The sequence below is a fragment of the Cervus elaphus genome, chromosome 19, assembly GCF_910594005.1.
Source record: "Cervus elaphus chromosome 19, mCerEla1.1, whole genome shotgun sequence".
Lineage (NCBI taxonomy): Eukaryota > Metazoa > Chordata > Mammalia > Artiodactyla > Cervidae > Cervus > Cervus elaphus.
Window position 1 is genome coordinate 54,193,920 of NC_057833.1, and position 25,791 is coordinate 54,219,710.

General features: G+C 38.7%; 2 protein-coding genes across 2 annotated transcripts in view; one reads left to right on the plus strand and one right to left on the minus strand.

Moving 5' to 3' along the window:
* CD80 (CD80 molecule) overlaps positions 1 to 6,521 on the plus strand; it is a 33,576-nt gene extending 27,055 nt beyond the window's left edge. Inside the window, exon 6 of the mRNA XM_043874347.1 lies at positions 6,393 to 6,521. The gene's annotated coding sequence lies outside the window, so the exon portion shown is untranslated. The remainder of the gene's footprint in view (positions 1 to 6,392) is intronic.
* On the minus strand, positions 1,750 to 20,538 carry TIMMDC1 (translocase of inner mitochondrial membrane domain containing 1). The gene is made up of 7 exons (XM_043874348.1): positions 20,103 to 20,538; positions 17,030 to 17,195; positions 13,957 to 14,045; positions 13,216 to 13,283; positions 8,021 to 8,099; positions 4,615 to 4,725; positions 1,750 to 2,416 (listed from the first exon to the last, which is right to left on the minus strand). Exons 1-7 carry the CDS (start codon positions 20,294 to 20,296, stop codon positions 2,266 to 2,268), a joined length of 858 nt encoding a protein of 285 aa, XP_043730283.1. The 5' UTR covers positions 20,297 to 20,538; the 3' UTR covers positions 1,750 to 2,265.
* Between the last annotated feature and the right edge of the window lie 5,253 nt (positions 20,539 to 25,791).

Here is a 25,791-nt window from a genome sequence, read left to right on the forward strand (position 1 = left end):
ATTCACATGTCCAATCATGTAAGTCAGTTCACGTGTCTGGCGTACACTGTCTCACGCATTCTCTATAAGTGACTGTGCTTTTGTGTACTTTACAGTACTATATAGAGTACAGTAGTACAGCATCTTTATTTCAAGCCCAGGATGTCCAGAAGCGTAAAAGCAGCAGTATACAGCCAATTGTGTTAGCTGGGTCCCTAAGCTAATTTTGCTGGACTTACAAGCATGCTCTCAGAACGGAATTCGTTCATACGTAGGGGACTTACTGTACACCCCAAAGCACTAGTAAGGTTGGAGAGTGGTAATGTTTGGTTCACATTGGACTGATACTCTCCTTAAATGGCTTTATGCTCGTTTAATCTCATTTGTAAAATCTTTATGAGAAGGTTCTCATTTAAAATGATATCATTTCATTGTGTATGTACTAAAGAGTAAGCTGTCTTTAGCAGAAATTGATTGAAGTAATGAAAACAGCATTCCAAAGGGCTTCCTCAGATCCCTAAAGTGGCTTTTGCTTTGCAGTATTTCTGGATCCCCCTGACGTCAGGGAAGTGAAAAGAAAGAAGTGGCCAACTGCTGTTCTTACATGACTTAACTCAAGACTCCTCTTTCTCTGAAATTGCCTTCCATGCTCACTGGACCAGGAGTGGACCTGGTCAGTTAGACATTCTCATTTGAAAATCTGGAGTTGAACAGCAAGAGTTTGACCAAGTTTCTCAAATGTGGCAGGATTTAAAATGTTTCATTTCAGTAGCTATAAAAATTAGATTATTCTATACAGTCTGAGGAACAGGGGTACACTTTTAAATGGTTTCTTACAGAACAAAATTCAAAAGAAAATAAAGGTAGTAGACTTACAAGAATTAAAAAACAATAACCAAAAAAAAAAAAAAAAAGCCCAGGAATTGCTTCATTAAGAGTCATAATCCTTGGACATGATTAAAAAAAAGTAATAGCCAGTACAAACCTAAGAGACAGCTTATTTGTACTTTAAATAAATTATAGTAAATTATTGCTTATTACATTTAATAAATGTGTTAAAGGAGTTATATTTTACTTTATTAATAAAATTATTTTAAAACCAACCATCTAATTTTATAATTTCCAGTTGAAAGATTTAATCTATACATGGGCATGAATAAAACAATAAACTGCCAATCTGTCAGCAATTTGTGAATGGGATGATTATGCTGGTGCAGAGGTTCTCATATCCTTTTAACTGCTAATATCTGTTGTTAGACAATGTCCTGTGTGCCACAGTGTTGTGCTATGTCTTACACACATCATTTCATTTAGTATCTATTCTGAGATACATACTGTTTAACAGACGTGAAAACTTGAGACCTAAAATAAAATGGCTTGGCTGTAAGTCACATGACTGCGAAGCCCCAGGGCTGAGATTCCAAGCCTGTGGTCTGCCTCCAGAGCCCACAGCTTTAGCCACTACTCTAGGCTGCTTCACAAACACTGCTCATGCGAACAACAGTATTGTCAGAGTAGGAACTAAGAGGTCTAACACCAAAACAAAGCACTAGCAGTTTTCTCCTTTCAGTACACTTGGTTCAGCCATTCTGCCCTCTCATTTAATAAAAGTTATACTCTGCAGGGCAGCTTCCTTCTCAGGCAGCAAGCTCCTGGAGTATAGAGACAGTGTACCCTGAGCAGCTCTTGTATACCACAGGAGACATACTTGTCAGCATTACTGAGTGAGAGAACAAGGTCGGGCTGTTTCTTTAATAATTCTCATCTACCTCCTTTTTGTTAAGTTTTATTTTATTTCAAATGGCATAGGAACCATCTCTGATTTGTATTAAAACAAAACCAAATGCAACTACACATTTAGGTTCTTACTGTTTCTAGGACCCAAGGGCACAAGGGTTTCACAGATCATCTGCCTTACCTGGTTCTTTCTTCTCCTTCTCCTAGTGATCACTACAGTACTCTTTTAAAGGGCTACAAGAATAAATTTACAACCTGTAGAATTCAACTTTAATCTTTTGGGAACTCTTAATTTACTATTGTAAAATCCAGAGAAAGGAAATCTATATTGATCAATCAATGCAGATACAAGTATGTACTTAAATCTAAGGAAGAGTAAAGTAAGAGTACAAGAGCCCAATTTTTGGTTAAAAAAAAGCAAGAGCAAGTCACTGTGCCACTACAGATGCCAGCGCTTACATGTGTCAGCAGCCCAAGCAACTGGCATGCTATAGACACGGTGACATAGCTCCCTTCAACTCTCCACCGAGTTTCAAGTCCAGAGCATGTTTAGTCTTTGTCTTGTTTATCTGTTGATGAAGGGTTTCTAGGAAGATTTAGCAGTGCTTCAATTTTCTGAGCGTCATCCTTGGATCGATCTTTCTGTAAATTACTTTCAATTTCTTCAGGGAGGAGGTCAGTAAATTGTAGTCTGGCTTTCCTGTAATGAAAGTACAAGAAAGATATAGCAAGTACTGTTCTATTTTTTTGGCTTTTTTGCTTTTCTATTTTAGAGTTTTTCTTTCTTAAGAAAGATCGTATTTATCATATTCTCTCCTACAACTTATGAGCAAATACTTCTCCTTGCACTTCAAGTACAAGACTTTCTTCTCTCTCATAACCTGTTTCACTTACAAGCCAAGTAGGAGCCTCACATTACCAAAATGGACATTTCCAGGGCAGTAGCTCTGATCCTTAAGCTATTCCAGAGCTCTCTCAGCAGTGACTTGCAGTTGCTAAAACACCTTGAGCTTGTATGTGAGCCTTGGAACCAGTCTGTGCTCTTGCCCTCAGGGCCGAGGGGGATGTGAAACCCCCTGCCACTCTGTTAAACTCTGTTGACAGATCTTGTAGGACACACACAAAGGTTATAACATTGGTAATCTCGATACAGAGAAGTCAGATAGGACACCACTACAGACGTATATTTACTACGAGTTAAAATATCTAATTTTCAAATAAGAGATCGGTTCTTCTTCTAAGTCAAGTATTAGTGTCTTCCTTTCTTTAAGTGATTATCAAGGTCACCCATGACTTTCATAAGAAGACTTGATCATTTCTTCTATGTCTCTATGGAAAATATAGCCAGTGTTCTAGATTTTCTGCTTACTAAGGCAATTTTTCAGATTTTCACTTTGTTGATTTCTCTATACTGAAGTTATTTTCAAGCAAAGAAGCAGACATTTAAAAAGTTCTTAACTATTTATTAACTGTCCTCAGAAATACCACATATATATTTGTACATATAAATAACCTAAACACTTCTGACACTGACACAGTGACACTATTTCCTTCTGCCAAAATACTCTTTTCATTTCTATAAATCCAGTTTTTTACCCATGCTTGAGGTTTTTCAACTCTAAATAACTGATCCACTTCTCTAGCTTCCTTTTCCTGACTGGAATACAATTCTTGTGCATATTTTTCCATACGTTAATCCTTCCGTCACTTCCTCTGTCAAAGAATCATGCATTTTCCTTACTTTCCAACTCCTTTCTCAAAGATTCTTTTTTAAAAAAGAAGTCTCATGACACCTAGAGAACTAGAAATAAGCTAATGCTTCTGTGCTTTCAACCCTCCATAATATCAAATTTTATGCTGGCAGTCAGAATTTTAAGTGCTTTATAATAGCTTCATATCTCACTCACCCTCTTACTATGGAGAAGAAGAAGGAACAAACATATGTTGGACACTGTGGTGTGATTCTGCCCTTACAACAGCTGAGAAAACTGATGGCTTGAAAGAAAACATCTATGTTCATAGAATTAATAGTCTAGCTGGTATTTAAGATTTGTTTTCAAGGTTTCACTGGCTCCAAATCAATGCTTTTTCTCCTATAGTACCTAAGTCCTTGGACAACAGGTTTATAGATATTAAGAATTTCCATGTATGTCTATGTGAGTGTGTACGTGTGTGTGTGTGCATGTAGCACAAATGAAGTTTCAAATAAAACCAAGGGAAAAAGAAGACTTCTTATCTACCAAACTACCAAAGAAGCAGCGGCAGATGTCATCTTAGTGTGCAGGAAGCAGAACCGTGAGAATCATTTGTACCAAAGCACTAGACGGCAGACTATTATGATGATCTTACAAAAATTAGCAGGAAGTTGGCCATCACTGGATCCCAGGGAGTGACTATATGAACAAGCGACAGTCTGCATCCTTCTCAGTAACATCTGGTCTATGAAGAGCCACTATACGTACCTAACACCCATTGCAGCCACAGCAAGAAGTATAATAATTAAATGTGGAGACCTAACATGCTACGTAATGTTCATAGACGTATGTGTAAACAAGGATATCATCTTTTAAGTAAAGCCAAGTGAAGCTCACTCACTGCTATTCATTTCCTTTACGTAATTTCCAATGCAGTCAAAAACATAGGAAAAGAAAAAATATGCAACCAAATAAGATTTATAATATTTAACTTAAAAAAATGTATCTAAGGAAAGGTTCTCAATTAGTATCTTTCATTTTTCCATTCTCCTTAATTAAAAATATTAAAGACCAAGCAGGGTACCGGGTGAAAGACTCAGTAAAAAGAAAGTCTGACTTGAGCAGCAATTTAGAGTACCTGTTTCAGAAAGCATCAGTCTGCGGACACAAAAGCCAAACAATCCAGTCTTAACACACTCCTTACCGTTCTTCCAGTTTCAGCTCCTGGAATGCTTTTCGATCCTTCTGTTTTCTCTCCTGAACTGTCTCACCACAGTACATCTGAAGTGCCATCAAAAGGCTTCCTATAGGAGTGCTGAGGAGGAGGCAGAAGGAACGTTTAGAAGAAAGAGCCATGAGACCATGCAGAATGAGAGGATTTCTGCTAAGGCACGAGTAACACTAACCAAACCACTGGCTCACTGACAGGTGCCGGGACATCTGACAGTTAAAGCATCCTTGTCAAATTAAAAAAAGAGTAAGATAATTTCCTTCCTGGTTTGAACAACAGGAAAAACAATCATTGCAACATCCTAAATTTAACTGGTATAAAAACAACAGGTCTATAAACTGGCTCTTTTTTTTTTTTTAAATCATGAAAGATAAATAAACTAGTAAAAAATGTATTTATAAGTTCTAGTTAGCAGCTTTATACTGAAGGTTTCTCAGAAAAGAAATTCATACTAGAAATGGGACCAGACCCTGTAAGGGGCAAGAAATGTGAAGGGTACTTTTGGTTGGGAGAAGGATGCTACTGGCTTTGGGGGTTGGAGCTGCCAAAATATCCTAAAATTCAAGAGTCTGGCACAACTGTCTCACTCAGAATGCCAATAGTTACCCACTGAGAAAATGACTTAGATAACAATTATCACAGTAATGATGAGGGTTTTGTTCATATTTCCAAAGAGAAGGAGTTTTTTACTCTGATACAACTTAAATTCCTTACTTAACATTGTAACCACATTTTAAAAATTATTTTTGCTAGGTGGAAATGTTTGCTGATGATGAATGGATAACAAAATATGGAACTGTATATACAATGGAATATTACACAGTCCCCAAAAGGAAGATCCTGTCACATGGATTAAAATCAAGGACATTATGCTTAGTGAAATATGCCAGTTACAAAAGGAAAAATACATGATTTCACTAATATGAATTACTCATAGTAGCAAAAATCACAGAAACAGAAAGTAGAAAGGTGGTTGCCAAAGGCTGTGTGGGGATGGGGGAAGGGAGCACGGTGTTTAATGGGTACAGAATTTCAGGTCTGCAAGATGAAAAAGTTCTAGAGACCTGTTGCACAACAATGTGAATATAGTTAACACTACTGAACTGTACACTTAAAAGTGGTTAAGATGGTAATTTTTATGTTATGTGTGTTTTTTAACCACAATAAAAAAAATTTTTGCAGCTAATTTCAACAATTTTCCCCTTCAAACCAAGTTGGTATATTAACAGGAAAACAAAAATGTCAACAGATCATCAAATGATGAATTTTAAAACAAATTTGGAAGGTGAGGGAGAGCTCTTCTTTCTATTCAGGTGAATGCCAACTAATAAAGACAGAAGAAATGACAAAACTAGCAAATCAACATTTTGTAATCAGTTTTATATTAAATAATAACTGATTACATTAGGGATCATCAATGGATCATTAAAACCACTAAAAAATAGCTGGAGAGTAGATAATTCACACTACCGTACCCCACAGATTACTTATTAAACACAATGGAAAAAGATAACTTTGCAGTGGGGAAATTTAGTAAATACCAAATGTGCTAAGCAGAATTCTAAAATGGTCCCCCAAAATTTCCTGCCCTAATTTCTCAAATATGAGTATATGATGAGAAATTATGCCCATGATTATGTTATGCAGCAAAGTGGATTTTGCAGATGTAACTAAGGTTGCTGATCACTTGAATGAGTTAATCAAAAAGGAGATTATGTGTGTGAACCCTCTGAATACAGAGTTTTTTCCAGTTGGTGGCAGAATGGAAGTCAGAGAGATTCAAAGTATGAGAAGGATTCAACATGCTGGCTGCTGGTTTGAACATGGAGGGGGCATGGAGAAGGAATGTGGATGCCTCTAGGAACAAGATGGTGCCTGACAGCCACCCAGGAAACAGGGAATTCAGACCTACAGTCACAATGGTTCTGTCAACAACCTGAATTTTATGGAAACAAATTCTTCCCACAGAGCCTCCAGGTAAGAGCCTGCCTGACCAACACCTTGATTTTAGCCTCGTGAAATACTAAGAAGAGAACCCATCTGAGCCCATCCAGACTTCGGACCTACAGAAAAGTGATATAATAAATGGGTAGTGTTTGAAGCTTCTTAGTGTGTGGTTAATTTGTTACACAGCAACAGAAAAGTTATATCACTTACAAGGGGTGACATAATATGTCTCTTGACATACACTGAGAAGGACACAACTTTGCCTGTGTTGTAATCTTGATGAAAACGTTAAACCCAAATCTAATCATGAGGGGATAATCAAACAAAACTGAGAAATATTCTGGGGGAAAATCAGGCGTGGAACTAGTCTAGCTTAAAGGAATCTAAAGAGACATGACAACAAAATACAATTTAATCCGGGATTCTACAAAATCATGTATTATATACACACACACATAGAGCATTATTGTAATAACAGGAATTCTGAATATGGACTTTATCTTAAATAGTATTGAATCAATGGTAAATCATTTATTGTGATAATTGTACTGTGAAATCATTGGAGAATATTCTTTCTCCTGGGAAATACATGCTGATGTATTTAGGGCTGAAGAATTATGAGGTCTCAAGTACTTCAAATGGTTCAAACAAAAAGAAATATACACATGTCTCACACAAATACTGAGAGAGAGAAAACAAATATGGAAAAATGTGAACAAATGGTGAATCTAAGTGAAGATTATATGGGTGTTCAACATACTAATTACCTCAACTTTTCTACAGGTTTGAAATGTTTCAAAGTAAAAAGTTGGAGAAGAAAAGTCTTAAAATTTATTAAACTAAATAAACAAACCTAACCCCCATATATTTTTTTTTATGTGCTTGTTAGCTGTTTCTTATTCCTTTTTCCTACTCTTTATAAGTATCTGTGTTCAAACCTTAGTTTCAGGTGTTAATGATATTTAAACAGTTTTTACCCAGTAAAGACCAGAAGTAAAATCAACAACTGGGATACAATCAGAACTGGACAATCAAAGCTACTACCAATACAAGACTGTGCTGTGCTATGCTTAGTCGCTCAGTTGTGTCCAACTCTTTGTGATTCCAAGGACTGCAGCCCACCAGGCTCCTCTGTCCATGGGGATTCTCCAGGCAAGAATACTGGAATGGGTTGCCATGCCCTCCTCCAAGGGATCTTTCCAACCCAGGGATTGAACCCAGGTCTCCTGCACGGCAGGCAGATTTTTTACTGACTGAGCCACTAGGGAAGCTCAATACAAGACTAGAGACCTTTTATGGGATTAAATCCTCTAAGGATTAAATTTGTTCTTTAGAAATGATTCAGATTTTTAACAGGCAAGGCAATAATGAATTAATTAATAATTAATTAATAAGTTATATTAACTTAGAATCAAAGTATGTTAACACTTACCCCAGCAAGGCTCCAATTATGCCACCAGCTACTAGGCCATGCAGGCCTAAGTTTATTCTAAAAAGACTTCCTGTGACAGCTATTTTAAAAGAAACAAAAAGCAGTATCAAATCATTTTTAAACACCAGAGTTCCATTTAAACATGTTCCTTCTATAAGGACATAAATCTCCAAGTAAGCTTTTTGAACCCAACATTAATATATCACAACCTAGACTTCTCATATGGCCAGGTTCTCATCCACTCTGCAAGTTTAAAGAAGAAACGTCCCTTTAACAGAACTGCTCAGTGGGTTCTATGGACCCAGCCTCTTCTCATTCTGCTTTTGTGCTAACCTCACCTTAAAAATCTGTTATTTCTTCACTTCTACCTCTTTTATTTCTTCCTGCTTTAAGGAAAGTTTTCTCCAAATAAACAATAAAAATCTTCACTAGCCACTTGCAGTTCATGTCTTTCCCCAGCTTCGCCCTTTCTTTTTTCTTTTTGGACACGCTGCATGGCATGTGGGATCTTAGTTCCCCAGGCAGGGACAGAACCCGTGCCTCCTACAGTAGAACGGCCATACCACCAGGGACGTCCCCAGCCTCACCGGCTCTGTACTGCCAAGCTTCACCTCTCCAGCATGCCTGCAAGTGGGCAGTTGGCCTACATTGCCACCTGGTGGCTGGAGCATAGGTCCTTTTTCCTTACCGCTAAGACTGTACACCCAAGATGTCCATTCATTTTCCTCTTTCACTATGCACAACACAAATGCCATTTCAGGTGGTAACATTTTTAAACATTAACATTTGAGGTTCATATTTCTTATTTAAGTATAATATATTCATTTTTTAACTTTTCTATTTCATGATTTTTCTCTATCTTTCAATAGTGTAACTATTATGTGTCTAGGTGTGAATCTTTTCACATTTATTCTTCCTGGAGTTTGTTGAGATTCTTGGATGTGTAGATATTTTTCATAAAATTTGGGAAGTCTGTGGTCATAATTTCTTAAAATTCTTTTCCTTCCCTTTTTTTCCTTTCCTCTCCATTATCCATATTCTTGATTGTGTCCCACAGATCTCTGAGGCTCTATTCATTTGTCTTCATTTTTAAAAATTCTGTCCTTCATAAAAGATAACCTATATTGATCTATCTTCAAGTTCATTGATTCTCCCACACTCTCTCAAACTGGCTGTTGAGGGCCTTCTCTCCAGTGAATCTTTAATTTCCATTACTGTATTTATCAACTCCAGAATATTCATTTGACTCTTAAAAATAATTTCTATCTTTAGTGATATTTTCTGTTTGATAACCATCATCACATTTTAATTATTTTAAACGCTTAAAGTCTTCTGTCTGCTACAACTTGGAGTTGGAATATCTTCCTACCTAGGGCATGGCTGTGGTCCTTTGCTATAGTGATTTGCCTGAACCAATTCTGTGGAGTCTTAGTTTTCTTGTTTAGTAGAGTGCAGCCACAGAGGTCTCTGTTTTATGTCTGGCTTCCTAGGAATCACACTAGCTTGGCAGACAGCCAGTGATTTGTCAGTGGCTGTGATTACACATTTTAAGCCAGTAAGGCTGTCACCTTTTGTCAATGGATCTGTCTGTGGCTTGAAGAACACAGTCAAGGTTTAGGCAGTTTATAAATCTGGCTTTTACTTTCTGTGTTCATGAGGCCTCACAATTAAGCAGATAAGCAGCTTGCTAGGGCCCTCACCAGTCTCTCCTGAGTGTGCTTACACAGACAGGTAACCTTCTGGAGTTCTGGGGATTAGTAGGTTCTTAATGAAGTCTCCGTTGGGTTTCTTGTTCTCTGGATGTCTTTGGTAAAATTCTACCTCATCCACTAAACGACTGCTTGCCCCAAACACCAAAACCTCCAGTTAGCTGTGTGATGTTGTTCTTTCCTAAGTGTTTGCTATTGTTTTCAGCAACACCCTGAGGCACAGAATTTTCTGTGCTCTGCTCCAAATCAAGTCAGTCATCTCCAACATTAGTATTGGTCTTCCCAGCCTGCCCTGCCCTTGTGGAACTTTTATATCATGGAGTTCGGCATTAGGTGGCAGCAGCCTCAGGCTGAAACACTACAGACTCCCATTGTTCTTACCAAGATTTAGTAGAAATTCTTAAATAAATGCTTCTCAACTTGTTGTGTGCCCTTGCTCAGTTCCAGGATCTTTAAGAGGTTGTTTTTGATAACTTTGCCCAATTTTATTATTACTTTTGGAGGAAAGGATTTGCCAAGCTCCCTGGATACTGAAAATACTTTTATAAGTGTTCAAACAATAGTGGTAAGAGAAGACCTCCTTACCTGATTCTGACTTCAGGATAAATTTTTTTAAATTTTAGTGTTATTTATTTTAATGTTGGTTGCTGGTTTGAGATAAAAATATATTTTCTATCATATATATTTTTCTATTCTTATTTTAGTAATATTTACATCCAATTGAGAAACCTTTACTCTACCCTGCTATATGTCAAACAATTGTGACATAAAAGGCAAACACTGTCTCTGAATTTTAGCGAGTTGTCTAGTAGGGAAGCAAAACAAGTAAACTGCTACAACACAGTGTTATAAATGCTTTGATAAAACTGTTTACAGTGAATTATGAGAACACAGGGGAAAGGCACCCAAGAGAGGAAAATGGGAGCTAGGAGAACCCTCTGAGGAAGCTGAGGCAGACAGATGTACTCAACCTTGAAAGACAGGTGTTAAGTATGGAGCTGAATAAAATTAGTTATGGGAGTGGAAAGTTGGATTCAAGCAAGAATTCTTGTAAAGCAAGAATATGCTGGGTTTGAGAAATCAAAGTAGATTATAAGGGTCGTGTAAGAGTGGTACATGGAGATCAGGTCAAGAACCGACCTTAAAAAAAAAAAAGAACTGACCTTAGTGTGATGAAGTCTGAAGCAGAAAAGTGCTAAAATCATACTCATATTTCAAAAAAAAAATCAGATGACAGTAGAGGTTTGAAGCAAACCAAGATGATAAACAGGGAAAACCTGCAGTAGCAGTGGGAAAAGAGGAGGTGAGAGAGTCCAAATACTTAAGAAATAAGACTGACAGAACTAGAAGTTTGGAAAGGGGATATAAAGGGCAGAACCACATCATTAACTGATTTTCAGTTTTGGAATTTAACAGGGTAGATGACAAAAAACATATAGCAGGAGTAAATATGAGGAGCAAGTGAGGGCAGAAACACAAGTTTTCTTTGGATATAGGCACTATAGAATATCCATGTAAAATTTTTCACAAGTTAAAACAGGGCAAGTTCTAGCTGCTCCAATGCTATTAATACTGATCTCTCATTTCATGTTTTTAAATGTTTTCATTAAAATGTTAAGCTCAAATTATGTATATGTGTGTTTGCCTGTGTATTCACAGAAAAAGAGAGAGTACACCTAAAACAAAGAGCATAAGTGATAAAGCAAATTGGCTAAAATGTTAGCAACTGGGAATTCCCTGGCGGCCCAGACGTTAGGGCTCTGCACTTTCACTGCCAACAGCGTGGGTTCAACCTCTAGTCCGGTAACTAAGATTCCACATGCTTTGCAGCCAGAGGTGGGTGGTGGCTGTTGTTCAGTCGCTCAGTCATGTCCAACTCTTTGCAACTCCATGGACTGCAGCACACCATGTTCTTCACTATCTCCCGGAGTTTGCTCAAACTCATGTCCATTGAATTGTGATGCCATCCAACCAACTCATTCTCTGTTGTCCCCTTCTTCTGCCTTCAATCTTTCCCAGCATCAGGGTCTTTTCCAATGAGTTGGTTCTTCACATCAGGTGGCCAAAACACTAGAGCTTCAGCTTCAGCATCAGTCCTTCCAATGAATATTTAGTACTGATTAACTTTAGGATTAACTGGTTTGATCTCCCTGTGGTCCAAGAGACTCTGAAGAGTCCTCTCCAGCACCACAGTTCAAAAGCATCAATTCTTCAGCACTCAGCCTTCTTTATTGTCCAACTCTCACATCCATACTTGATTACTGCAAAAACCACAGCTTTGACTAGACAGACCTTTGCTGGCAAAGTGATGCCTCTGCTTTTCAATACACTGTCTAGGTTTGTCATAGCTTTTCTTTCAAGGAGCAAGCGTCTTTCAATTTCATGGCTACAGTCACCATCTGCAGTAATTTTGGGAGCCCAAGAAAATAAAGTCTGTCACTTCACCCTAATGGCAGAAAGTGAAGAGGAACTAAAGAGCCTTTTGATGAAGGTGAAAGAGTGAAAAAACTGGCTTAAAACTCAACATTCAAAAACTAAGATCATGGCATCTGGTTCCATCACTTCACGGCAAATAGATGGGGAAAAAAATAGAAACAGGATAGGCATGGGGTGGGGAGCTTAAAAAAGTTCTTAACAATAACAGAATCTTTGTACTAAAGGATACTGCTCATGGTATTCCTTGTATTACTTTTATTTTTGCAACTTTCTATAAGCTTGAAGCTATTTCCAAACAAAAAGTAAAAAACTGTTATGTGAAGCATATGTATTTTTTTTTATGTGAGGGAATATACATGAATTAGTGAATGTTTGCATCTAAATGGCAGTTAACTTCATTTACATTTCGGGAAATGTGCTGGATTTGTACTAGAAATGTAATGAAAATGTTCAACACTTTTTTAAATGTTCATTTTAAAGAGGGCATGTCTACCAGAGGCAGAGTGCTTTAAAACAAAATCTAATTTCTTATCATGAAAAATCTGGCTCCTCTCTACTTCACCTCACAATTCTCTCAAGCCACTCTTCCCCTCATTCACTATGTTGCAGTCATATTATCCTACATTTGAGAAACCTTAGAGCCTTAGAGCCTTCACCCTTGACGTTACCCCTGCTTAGGTGACTCTTCTCTGCAAGGCCTGCTCTTTCCCATTCTTAAGCTATCAGCTTAAATGTCATTTCCTTAGAAATTGATCAGCCTGTCCACATTAGATCCTACCTCCTCACCTATTTATTACTTTTTATCATAGCAACCTATTTTATCCCATAGACATTAGATGATAAAACTCAATGAAGGCAAAGACTTTTTTATGTTTTGTTCACTAAGTATACCAAAGACCAAGCACATTTTCCATATATCTTGCATGAATGTTAAATGAGATGTGATGAGAAGCCAACCTAAGAATTCAGAAGCCATGACTTATAAGACCTTACATGTTCCCTAAACCATATTTGAGACTGAAATATGAAATATGAACAAAAATGTCTTACCTCCTGCAATGACAAAATGACTTAAGGCATTTTTATTTCGGTAAACATTTAGACCAGTGTTAACTGTACTAGGAAGGAAGAAGAAAACAAAATTTAAAGCGTATCTCAATTACCTTCTTGACTTTAACTTTCACTAAAGTGATACGTGTTAGTTTAGAAGAGCCTACTATGTCAATCCCTGGTCCCTGTAGGCTCCTTCAGTGAGTGTGTTTCAGATTGCTATAATATGCCAATAAGCAACAGAAAAGTAAAGAAAAGTTCTGCAGAATTCCTCTGATTTAGCAGCCCTGTATCTATTTTGATACTAGTTGGCACGCCTTCATGTGCTTGAGTGCTCAGTTGTGCAAAGTGCTCAGTCATGTCTAACACTTTGCGATGACCCCACAGACTATAGCTCTCCAGGCTCCTTCTGTCCATGGAATTTTCCAGGCAAGAACACTGGAATGGGTTGCCTCCTCCTCCTCCAGGGGAATTTTCCCAACCCAAGGATCTAACCCACATCTCTGGCAACAGCAGGAGGAATCTTTACCACTGTGCCACCAGAGAAGCCTGGCAGACCATCATCCATGGACACAAAACTACTGCTGGACCAATCTTTTGCATAAATAGATAACAGTTCTTGAGAAAAAGGTATCATAGATCACTTTTACATGGGTGTTCAGATTTTATAATTTCATTTGTTAAAACAATGTGTTCCTAAAAGAATACCTAAAATCCTTCATGACGATTCAGAGAACTTACTTGAATATAGTCACAAACATGGCTGTTCTCCAACTCCAGCGCCAGCCATACCGGATGAAGCCTCGTGTAGCAGCACGATGGGCAGATTGCTAAAGTTAATAAAAAAGGCTGTGAGGTTCCGAGACACCTTGATACTTTCCCTGTTCTAAAACTGTGGTGGAGGAATGTCAGCTAGGAAATAGGTAGGATAGGTAGGGACACCTAAATAGATAGAAACAATAGAAAATCTCTAGGAATATCATTCTTCAATTACTGAAACTTAAACAAATGTACCATGTGCACTCTATTCTATCACAGGGTATAAAAGGAACTAAGAAATGCAGTGTGAACCAAGTAATTCATCAATTAAATAGCAACTAACAATCAATATGACAAATACTATGACAGACATAAAATCAGTATTAGACACGCTTTTTTCCAAGAAATTGTGGGGAAAAGAAAAAACAGAAAATAAAGAAGGAACACTGAGTAAACTATAAATGGTATGGATTAAAGTAATACAGATGTGCACGAGAGGAAGAAAGGAAGAAAAAAACCCCAATCTTTACTGACCACCTTCTATGTAAAAGTTGCTAACATATTACCTCATTTAATCTTTACAACATTTTCTTCAAGCAGGAGTTAAAAGGCATAAAAAGGAAGTTTCTAACCAAGATCACTCAGCCAACAAAGAATAAAGTCAGAATTGGAAGTCAGGTTGTCTGTTTCCACTGCTCATTTTCATTAACCACCATGAAGCAAGTCTGGCATAATACTGTGAGGGTAAAGCCTAGATTTTTAAAGAATCTGACAGAATCCCTAGGTGTAGTCTTAACTACTGTATGATACTACGCAAGTCAAAACCTCTCTGAAAGGTATCAGTGCAAACTCATGGTTTTTAGTAAACAGGTAGACAAATACAGAAACAGAGATATGTATGTATGAAAGTGTATACAAATCACACACATACATACACATTTCCTAGCTCTATCTGCCTAGACACCATCATACCTCAGTAGCAATGAGCATGCCTAGCCCCAGATCTTGGTTTCTAAATACCATTTTCTTTTTGCCACTTTATTTTTTTTTTTAATTGAAGGATAATTGCTTTACAGAATTTTGTGGTTTTCCGTCATATATCAACAAGAATCAGCCATAGGTACACCCATGTCCCCTCCCTCCCAAACGTTCTTCCCCATCCCATTCCTCTAGATTGTCACAGAGCCCCTGTTTGAGTTCCCTGAGTCATTTAAACGCCATTTTAAAAGAAACAAGGCTGGTGCTTGGAAAGATGAACCAGAAACACCATGCTGTGCCCCAAAGTAAAGATGTGCTCAAAGACTAATGAAGACATCATTAAAAGGACACAGGAGCTATCCTGAAGGGGTTCCAACAGTCTAAATCCAAGCCAGGTATCAAAATAAATGATGATAATAATGGATTAGAAAACCACAGAATAACATGAGTCAACAAGTCCACACTGAATAAATTATAAATGGATAAATGGACAAATAGAGGAAAAGTGAAAGCTCTTCCTTATAGAAGAATACTAACCAATAAATATACATGGACGATGGAATTAGAAAATGGCCATTTGGTTACCACCACCGTAATAACTATTTTAGGAAAGAATCAGCATTGACTACTGAAACCAGAGGGTGAAAAACTGATGAAAAACAGGATATTTGCATAGTCTCAAAGTATCTAATAAGTATTCCTAAGATACTTATTGACCACAAAGGGAAAAACTCAATAATTTTATAGTGGATAAACATGGCAAGGACCATCTTAATTAAGTGATTAAAGTTAAGTATCCCCGGTAGAGGGACAAATAGGTATCTCATGCTCCTTATCATTACTTACTGGGAAGGATACAGTATCAATTGTAGGGTATTCCTGTGAAAACACTTAAGTGAAATTTAATTGCCAGAAAACATCAAATGTCCAAATCATGGGACATTCTACAATACAAAATAAAAGGCCCAAGTCTTAAAAAATATTGAGGTCATGAAAGTCAAAGAACAATAGAAAAACTGTTCCAAATTAAAGGAGACTGACTAGAGAGGCACAACAGGCAAATTCAACATCTGATCCAGTACTAGATCCTGGACCAGAAAAAAATTTTAATAACTTGTTTACTTTAAAAATAATGTTAGTGGGACAATAAGCAAAATTTACATAAAGTCCATTGATAAGATAATAGTACACTATCAGTATTAATGTCCTGAACTGCATGATAATATTGTAGTTGTGTAAGAAAATGTCTTTGTTTTTTAGGAAATGTATGCTGAAGCATTCACCATGTCTAAAACATACTCCCAAGCAGTTCACAAAAAAATAACAGCATGCCTTATACAGAGAGAATAAGAAAGCAAACGTGGTAAAATGTTAACATTTGGAGAATCTGACTGAAAGGTGTACAGGAGTTCTTTGTACAGTCAGCCCTCAGTATCCCCAGATTTGGAACCTGAGGAAGTGGAACCACGGATATGGGGGACATATGGTACTATGGTTTTTTTAAAATAAAAGACTCGAGCATTTGTGGATTTTGGTATCCACAGGAGTCCTGGAATCAATCCCTCATGGACATTACAGGACACTGGCACTACTTTTGCAACTTTTAAAACTTGACACAATTAAAAAAAACACCACAAATTTTAAAAAACAAAAAATTCTGAGCCATAACTTCCTCACTAGGACAATAGAACTGACGTACAGATTTAAGATACAACAAATGAGTCAGCACTCAACAAACTGTAAAGCTCTAAATGTTACTGATTATTTTAGTGTGAGCTAGTGGACTGCACACAGGCTTTCTGAATAGCATAAATACACTACAGCTGAGCCTTGATGATTCAGCAGGAGATTAGAAATATATTTCAGAAAGTAGAGCCATGGTCATGATCAATTCTAGTAAGAAAAGTGGTCTGACAAAGTTTGAGTATGCACTATAGCATTAGCACTTCCATTGTTGCTGAGTACAGACTTTGTTTCCTAAATCTTCTCAACCCTACTATCTAACTAGATGATTAAGTATAAAGTGAACAGCTAAAACTGGCATGTCCGCAAATACTATAAGAACACCAGTACATACCACAGCATCAAGCTGGTTGCGGTAAACTTCTGCTTGGCTCTGCTCAATGTAGCGCTGTTTAGCATGAATAAATGCTGGTATTCCCCCATATGCCCAGCCGATGATGCCTGCTGAAACTGCTGCCTTGTAAATATCCTGAAGTTCTTTTGAAGTTCTCTGCTGTTCACTAAAACATCAAAAAGACAATGTTGTTTGGGATTAGTTTATGGATACTGCTCTCCAAAAGACAGTATGATCAGAATTATCCCAAATGCTAAACAGGACTTAAATTTTTCATGATGGGCAGAACCAATTAAACCTTCTGATGAATTAAATAATTATATTACAAGTAGCTCAAATCTCAATCAAAACTAATCTATGCTTTCAGAAGTTAGGTTAGTAGTCATTCTTGGGAAGGTAGTGACAGAGAAGGGGCACAAGGGGGAGCTTCTGGGACACTAACAGTCTCTTAGGGCTGGATACAGAGTTAGGTTTAGTGAAAAGTCACTGACAGGTATACCTATGTACATTTTTCTAGGCGCATATTTTATTTATACTGCAATAAAAAGGTTTTTTAAAGGGTTATTTTATTTGATGACTATTACAGCTCTACTATATCCCTGGAAACAGAAAGAATTTATAAACTGGATGCAGAAATTAACAATTCCCTTTTTGAATTTTTAGATAACTTTTGGAAATTATAAAAACTTATGGGATTTTAGGACAATGTATGCAAGAATGAATATCTATACATAAAAAAAACCCAAAATTTTATCTTTCTGAATATTTAATTTTTATGTCATGCTCAGATGGGCCTGTACTATTAAAGACCACTGAATGAGAAAGCTCATGATGCAGTGGGCAGCACAGACCAACCTAAAATAAACGGGGAAAGCTACCATCTCATTCAATCTATTACTCTCAAAAGCATTAGAAACTAGAAGCTATATTGCAGCTTCCAAGATGTCCTCTGGAAATTGCTCTAACAAACAGCTAAGTTTGTAAGTGTTTAGTTACTAGAAGTAATGGCCTTCCTACATAAGTAAACTACTGAATATTAATTTTTTACAAACTACTAACTTGCTTTCTTCTGAGACTGTATAAGTGTGTATCTCATTCTAATTCTATCTAATTTATCTAATTCTAACAACCACATTTCTGAAATCAGAATCAGTGAGTTCTTATAGTTCCCACATATACAAGAGAGAAACCTAAATAAAATTTCTTGACAAACGAATTCTTATATCAATAGGAAAAACTGCTATAATCTTAACTTTATATTTTTATCCTGTATAATGAATAAAACCAAAAACATTTACATAAAAAGTGGGAGAACTCAGAAAAGAGAAAATGAAAAAAGAGCTGAAGATTTAACAAGCCAGGAAATGCATAGGATATCCTCTTTTTCATCCTCTGAAAAATTCCATGACATAGCGATATTTTTTCTCCATATTATCAGCAGACACTCTATGAAGTTACATGCTTGGGCCTAAGAACTAAGGAATGGTAAACAAACAGGGAAAAGTGGTGGAAAAGACCTAGACTATAAATAGCAACAATGGGGTTGTAGTTCTGGTTCTGTCATCCATTGCTAAGTGACCTACAGGTAGACACAATCATTCTGAACCTTGGTTTCCTCACCCATGACATGGAGGGGACAATGAAAGTTATATTAAATTATCTTTCAAATTTCCTTCAGCTCCAACATTCTGTGGTTTATAAAGCTGATCAAAATAACCTTTTTCAAATGAATTTGAGTCAGTTCTAGTGAGGTGGATGAACTTAGAGCCTGTTATACAGAGTGAAGTTAAGTCAGAAAAATGAGTATCATATATTAATGCATATACATGGAATCTAGAAAAATGGTACCGATGAACCTATTTGTAGGGCAGGAATAGAGATTCAGACATAGAGAACAGACTTATAGACAAAGCAGGGGCAGGCAAGGGCGGGAAGAATCGAGACAGTACCACTGAAATATATACATTACCATATGTAAAGTGAACAGACAGCTAATGGGAAGCTGCTGTGTAACAACAGGGAGCCCAACCTGGTGCTCTGTGACAACTTACTTGTGTGGGATGGGGTGTGAGGCTGGGAGGAGAGGTTCAAGAGGAAGGGAACCTATGGCTGTTTCATGTTGCTGTACGGCAGAAACTAACACAACATTGTAAAGCAACTATCTCCAATTAAAAATAAATAAATAAACAAAAATAAACCTTTTCTGTTGTGTACTACATAGGATCGTTCACAAATATCTCCAATAAATCTGGAATGACCAATGGAAAGGCGGCCTCATTATCTTTAAAATAAGATGATGAAATCTAAAGAAAGTAATTAAATACGATTCCACTCGCTCCCCTGCTCTATTTCAGCAACATAATAAAGCTTCAATGTTAATTTAACCAGTTGATATTACAGTATAGTATATGGTAAAGTACTTCATAAAAAGGGAAAACTTTTCACCGGTGAGGAATAAAAATGATGAAATTAATTATCCTGAGTTTTCCATTAAAGTTAATTCAATTTAAAGGGTTATTTATCATTTATTCTGACACCGCTTTACTTGTGAATCCAGCTAATATCTTTGCAACAACCGTTGCTACTGTTTTTTTTAATACATTCCTTATTTGGCAGAATAAAAATTTTAACAACTGTGTTCTCTCTCCAACCTCCATTTTTGTGGCGGGGAGGAGGGCTAGTGTTCAAGAAGCATCAGAATCTGGGATCAAGTGATACACGAGAAAGAATACTGGAGTCCTCCAGATGTTGGTTCTAGGGTCACTAAGTAGCTTGCTCTAATTCTTTTAATTTGTAAAGTCAGGGGATTATATTAAACACTATGTTTAGAGTCCCTAAACATTCCTAAAAGTTTTTACTTTCAGTTAGTCTCACCCTCTCCATCTGAAAACCGGCCTGTCAATCAATAGAACTACCAAATAGCAATGTTAGGATAAAAGCTTGGAGTACATTACATTAAACTCCAAATCCCACAAAAATAAATCACACCACCCTGGGGTCCTTCGCCCCAGATGACCCAGGCTGCAGGTCACCTCCTTCGTAGCCCCTCCCCACAGACCGTAGGCACTTTTACTCTTTGACAAACAGCTCCCGGAGGCGGTCCCATCCGGATTCCGGGTATTGGGGTTCTGAGACGAAGGAAGACAGTTCCTGGTCCTCTACAAGAGCCTTGGGATCGGCGGCCACAGCTTCGGCAGCAAAGACCCGAGGAAAAGGACTCAGCGTCCTGCAGAGGAAGCTCCGTGGGGCCGGCGGCCGCGCTTCCATGACCCTCTCCGAACCTGTCGACAGACACTCGCTTGGGCGCTTAGGAGGCCAAGGCCTCACGGAGGTGCGGTAGGGGATGAGCGAGGGTAACTGCAAGAAGGAATGGGCGAGTATCTTTACACTAGCCCCGAGTTAATTTGCGGCCATATCCGCCTACACACCGCTTGACACATAGGCCCTCGGTGCCAAGCCTAACTTTGGAGGAACTTGGACACACGAGACAGGAAGTCCCTCCCCAACGAGGGCAAAGGCTGCGGGACGGCGCAAAGGCGGAACCGGAGCCGAACACACTTCCGGCTGGGGGCGGGACTGTGCCAGGCCAGCCCGCCGGAAATGAGGTATGGCAAGGAGCCACGCTCAGCGCAGCCTGACTTCCGGTGCCGTCCTCCTCACCCTTCGGCGACAGAAAAGCAGGGTGGTAGGTAGATTGCAGGCGGAAAGATGCGGTCTTAACGCTGATGTGAAAGTGGCTCAGTCGTATCCGACTCTTTGCGATCCTATGGACTGTAGAGTTCATGGAATTTTCCAGGCCAGAGTACTGGAGTGGGTAGCCTTTCCCGTTCCCAGGGGATCTTCCAACCCAGGGATTGAACCCACGTCTCCCGCATTGCGGGCGGATTCTTTACCAGCGAGGCCACAAGGGAAGCCCAAGAGTACTGGATACTGGAGTGGATAGCCTATCCCTTCTCCATGGATCTTCCCGACACAGGACTCGAGCCAGGGTCTCCTGCATTGCAGGCGGATTCTTAACCAACTGAGCTATCAGGAAGCCATTTAAAACAGCAGAAATGCCGTGAAGAAGAAGTGCAGTGTTCATTACAAGTGGAGTACGGAAAGGGGAAGGCAATTTGGCCAAATGCATCCTGACCTACTCTGTCACAGACTCCCGGGCTGGACGGGGTTCATTCTGGTTTTCAGAAAAGACCGAGGTATTGAAGAAGAGTATTGGTGCCGGGTGCCCCGAGATTTCCAGAACACTTTTTAAAGAAATCCGCTCTGGGCTCCACAAGATAGGTTTTACTCCCCTTAGTTTATATGCCTACTGTTTCTCAAAAGGCAGGACACTTTCTGGAATTTCTACCAGGTGTTGACTTAATAGTTATAATAGCAATAATATCCTGCCACTACAGCTTTCATTAACATATACTTCAGAGTATAGTTTTTATTAAAATGTACGCATTTAAAATATTCTCAAACTGGTTTGTGTTATTTCATTTAAGCTCTGCCAGCAACCAATCCTTACTCATCCTTATTCCTTTCTAGGTTTAAGTCTAAACCGTTACACCGTTTAGTGAGATAAGGTAAATAGATTTCTGGAATTTGACAGCTGGAATTCTATAGATAGGGCGCTGGGAACTGACTGATAACAGTGACTAGCTGAGTTAGTCACGGCGCCAGGAAGATCTCTGGTGTCTGGGAGAGGGGATTAGATTCAATTCCCATCAGCATTTACTACATCGCATCATTATTTCCTATTTACTGTGTGTCTCAGTAGACTAACTTTGAGGTCAGGGATCATGTATGTGCATTTCTGTATCTCCAGTACCTACATTCACATAAGTCTTTGAATCAAGACTTCAGACCCCTTGACTCCTGGCTCTGGCTCCAGATTGCTGCCTAACCCATACAGGTAGAGGTGGGCACCATATAAAGTACCAAGGCGTGAAAACTCAAGGAAATAGCTGTGCAATCTGTCTGGTCTACATGCGGAAAATCTAAATGCTTAAGATGACGCCACAATCATTCTGGGATGAGGAGGACTTTAAATTGGAGGGTGGGAGTGTGGGCAGGTATTACTGAAATCATTTATATACAACTTAAATGCTCCCTCACTACCTTATAGATAACAAATGAGAGTAACAGGCAAATATTGCTAATGCCATACCTGCCTTCTCATTTGGGTAACAAAGCCTTTCTTAAGGTTCCCTTTGTCATCTGATCACTCAAGAAGTCTCCAGATCCTAGGCCTGCTCACACTGTTGCTGCTATTCCACCTCAGCTCCTGAGACTACTTGTCACTCTCCTACTCTCCTGTTTACCTTCCTTTCCTGTTGTTCAGTTGCTAAGTTGTGTCTGACTCTGACCCCACGGACTGTAGCACGCCAGGCTTCCAAGTCCTTCACTATTTCCCTGAGTTTGCTCAAACTCATGTCCATTGATTCAGTAATGCCATCCAACCATCTCATCCTCTTTTGCCCCCTTCTCTTTACCTTCCTTTACCACTATGGAAATACTCTCCCTTTCCTGTGGTCTGTTTTTTTGAAGGTTCTCAGAGCAACATTAAACCAAAACATGTTATTCGGTTCACTTGGACCACTCTGTTTCACATTTAGCTTGCTCCTTTCCAGGATATACCTTTGCCACCAGAGTAAAGGCATCGGAAAAATTTCAGTGCAGTCACCACACTGTCTGGAACTGCTATTCTACCCTCAGACCTCTTGCTGATTTCTGCTTACAGAACTCAATAGCCTCTTGCCCCATCATGAATTTTCCCCCAGGTGTCAGGTTCCCTTTCCCTCCTAGGTTCTCTGGGTACTACCCTTGCTACATAAATTATGTTACGTATGATATAAACTGTTACCACAGGGAAAGAGAATAAACCTTCAAAACTCCAGGGACCATTTAACCTTCAAAGTGTAACTCAATTTTTACCTCCATGAAGTTTCCAATCTGCATCAGACAGAAATGTCTTCTACCTTTAAACTTCAAATCCACATTGTCTTTATGAATAATTCGCCTTATGATTAAGGCCTCGTGTCCCCTTAATCACCTTCTGCCTATGCAGCCTCTCATACTTCGTTTCTACTGTGTCATCTCAACTAGAGAGCTGCTTCATGTTTAACGCACACCCTCCCTTGGGATGCAGTGGGATTATGTTAAGTGAAGGCATCTTTGGCGGCACAAGATGTGTTTTTACATATCCATGTGTGCTCTTGTTCACAGTCAGAGCAGGTGCAGAGTAGGGAACTATCCTCTTCAGAACTGACCCAGAAAAGCCTACTGACATTTTTTTCTTAGGAATTCTAGACCGAGAGACAGAGCATGTAGTCTCCGGATCTGCACATGGTAGCACTCTAGAGACTATGCAAATTCTTGTTGAGATTCCTAGAGCTGCTCCACTTTCTACCTTTCCAAGTACTCCATGATGCCCTCATATCCGTCTAAAAAGTTCTTTTGCTTAAACCAGCTACATGCTAAGGAGCCTAGTGTAAACATTTTCTTATCTCCCACTGTTTGTATACAGTAAATGCTCAAGTATTTGATAAATTATTAAATAAGTGATTTGTAATTGTACCCTTCTGTTTAAGGCACACCCTCCCTTGGGATGCAGTGGGATTATGTTAAGTGAAGGCATCTTTGTTTCTATTTTCTTCTACTAGGAAAACCTGATGTAACAGCAGAATAAGGTGGAACACTGACATCACACAGATGATACTCCCCAAATAAAGAAAAATCATTCCTTGTGTTATCCAAGTATCTCACTTTACTCAAATAAACTCAGTTATTCTCTTTTCTTGAAGAAAACTGTGGCTTTTATCTCTGAGAAGGAAAGGGTAAGTTTGGAATTCAGCTAGTATTAACAAAAAACAACTTTCAAAAGTTATGGAGATAAAATTACTTTCAAAACCATACATTTTATATGTCATTATACCCATCTTCATTATCATCTACACTGAGGTAAACAAATACATGTAAAATCTGAATAACATCTGCTGTACTTAAATGCAAATGGTCTTATTAACTCTTCAAAGAACAGATGAGAAGTTGCATTGATCCAATTCTTACAGTCTTGTCCAATCCCTCTTGAAGCCAATGGCTGGGCAGTCTGTAAACAGGATTTAGTTAAGCATACTGTCCCCATCCATCCATCCATCCTTCCAACATTGTTCTGTGCATTCTTCTGTGTGAGGCACTGTGCTGGATAATGGAGAAACTGGGGTAAGTAAAACATGATTCCTACCCATCAAGAAGCTCATAGGGGAAAAAAAAAAAGCTCGCAGGAGAAACAGTCAAATAACTACAGTACAGTGTGATGTCATATAATACAGGCTTGAGAAAAATATTATGATAGCCTCTAACTGCCTAGAGTAATGAAAATAAGGAGTCTGAGAGATAATGTTTGAGTTGGAAAGACTTCAGGGGAAATGCACCTTTAGCTGCTAATCCAAAGGACAGAAAATTTTGCTCTTAGTTTTGTTGTTCAGTCGCTAAGTTGTGTCTGACTCTTTGTGACCCCATAGACTACAGCATGCCAGGCTTCCCTGTCCTTCACCACTTCCTGGAGTTTGCTCAAACTAATGTCCATTGAGTTGGTGGTGCCATCCAACCATCTCATCCTCTGTTGCCCCCTTCTCCTCCTGCCTGCAATCTTCCCCAGCATCAGGGTCTTTTCCAATGAGCTGGCTCTTCGCATCAGGTGGCCAAAGTATTGGAGCTTCAGCATAAGTCCTTCCAATGAATATTCAGAGTTGATTTCCTTTAGGATTGATTTGTGTGATCTTCATGCTGTCCAAAGGACTCTCAAAGAGTCTTCTCCAGCAACACAATTCAAAAGCATCAATTCTTCGGCAATCAGCCTTTTTTATGTTCCAACTCTCACATCTATACATGATTACTGGAAAAACCATAGCTTTGACTATATGAACTTTTGTTGGCAAAGTGATGTCTCTGCTTTTTAAAACACACTGTCTAGGTTTGTCATAGCTTTTCTTCCAAGAAGTAAGTATCTTTTAATTTCATGGTTGCAGTCAATATCTGCAGTGATTTTGGAGTCCAAGAAAATGAAGTCTGTCACTGTTTCCATTCCCCCTCCCCCCCATCTATTTGCCATGAAGTGATGGGGCCAGATGCCATCTTAGTTTTCTGAATGTTGAGTTTTAAGTCAACTTTTTCACTGTCCTCTTTTACCCGTGTGGCTCAGCTGTTAAAAGAATTCACCTGCAATGCAGGAGAACCAGGTTCAATCCCTGGGTTGGGAAGATCCCCTGGAGAAGGGAAAGACTACCCACTCCAGTATTCCGGCCTAGAGAATTCCATGGACTGTATAGTCTATGGCGTCGCAAAGAGTCGGACACGACTGAGCAACTTCCACTCCACTTTCACCCTTGTCAAGAGGCTCTTTAGTTCCTCTTCATTTTCTGCCATGGTATCATCTGCATATCTGAGGTTGCTGATATTTCTCCTGGCAATCTTGATTCCAACTTCGAACTCATCCAGCCTGGCATTTCGCATGATGTACTCTGCATAGAAGTTATTAATAATAAGCAGGTTGACAATATACAGACTTGACGTACTCCTTTCCCAATTTGGAACCAGTCTGTTACTCCATTTCTGGTTCTTTTGCTTCTTGACCTGCATTTAGGTTTCTCAGAAGACAGGTAAGGTGGTCTGGTAGTCCCATCTCTTTGAGCTTTTGGTTTAGTCAGAAGAAAATTAAAATAGAATGATAATATTTACCAGGGCCTCCTATTGATAAGGCAAAACCACAGTACAAC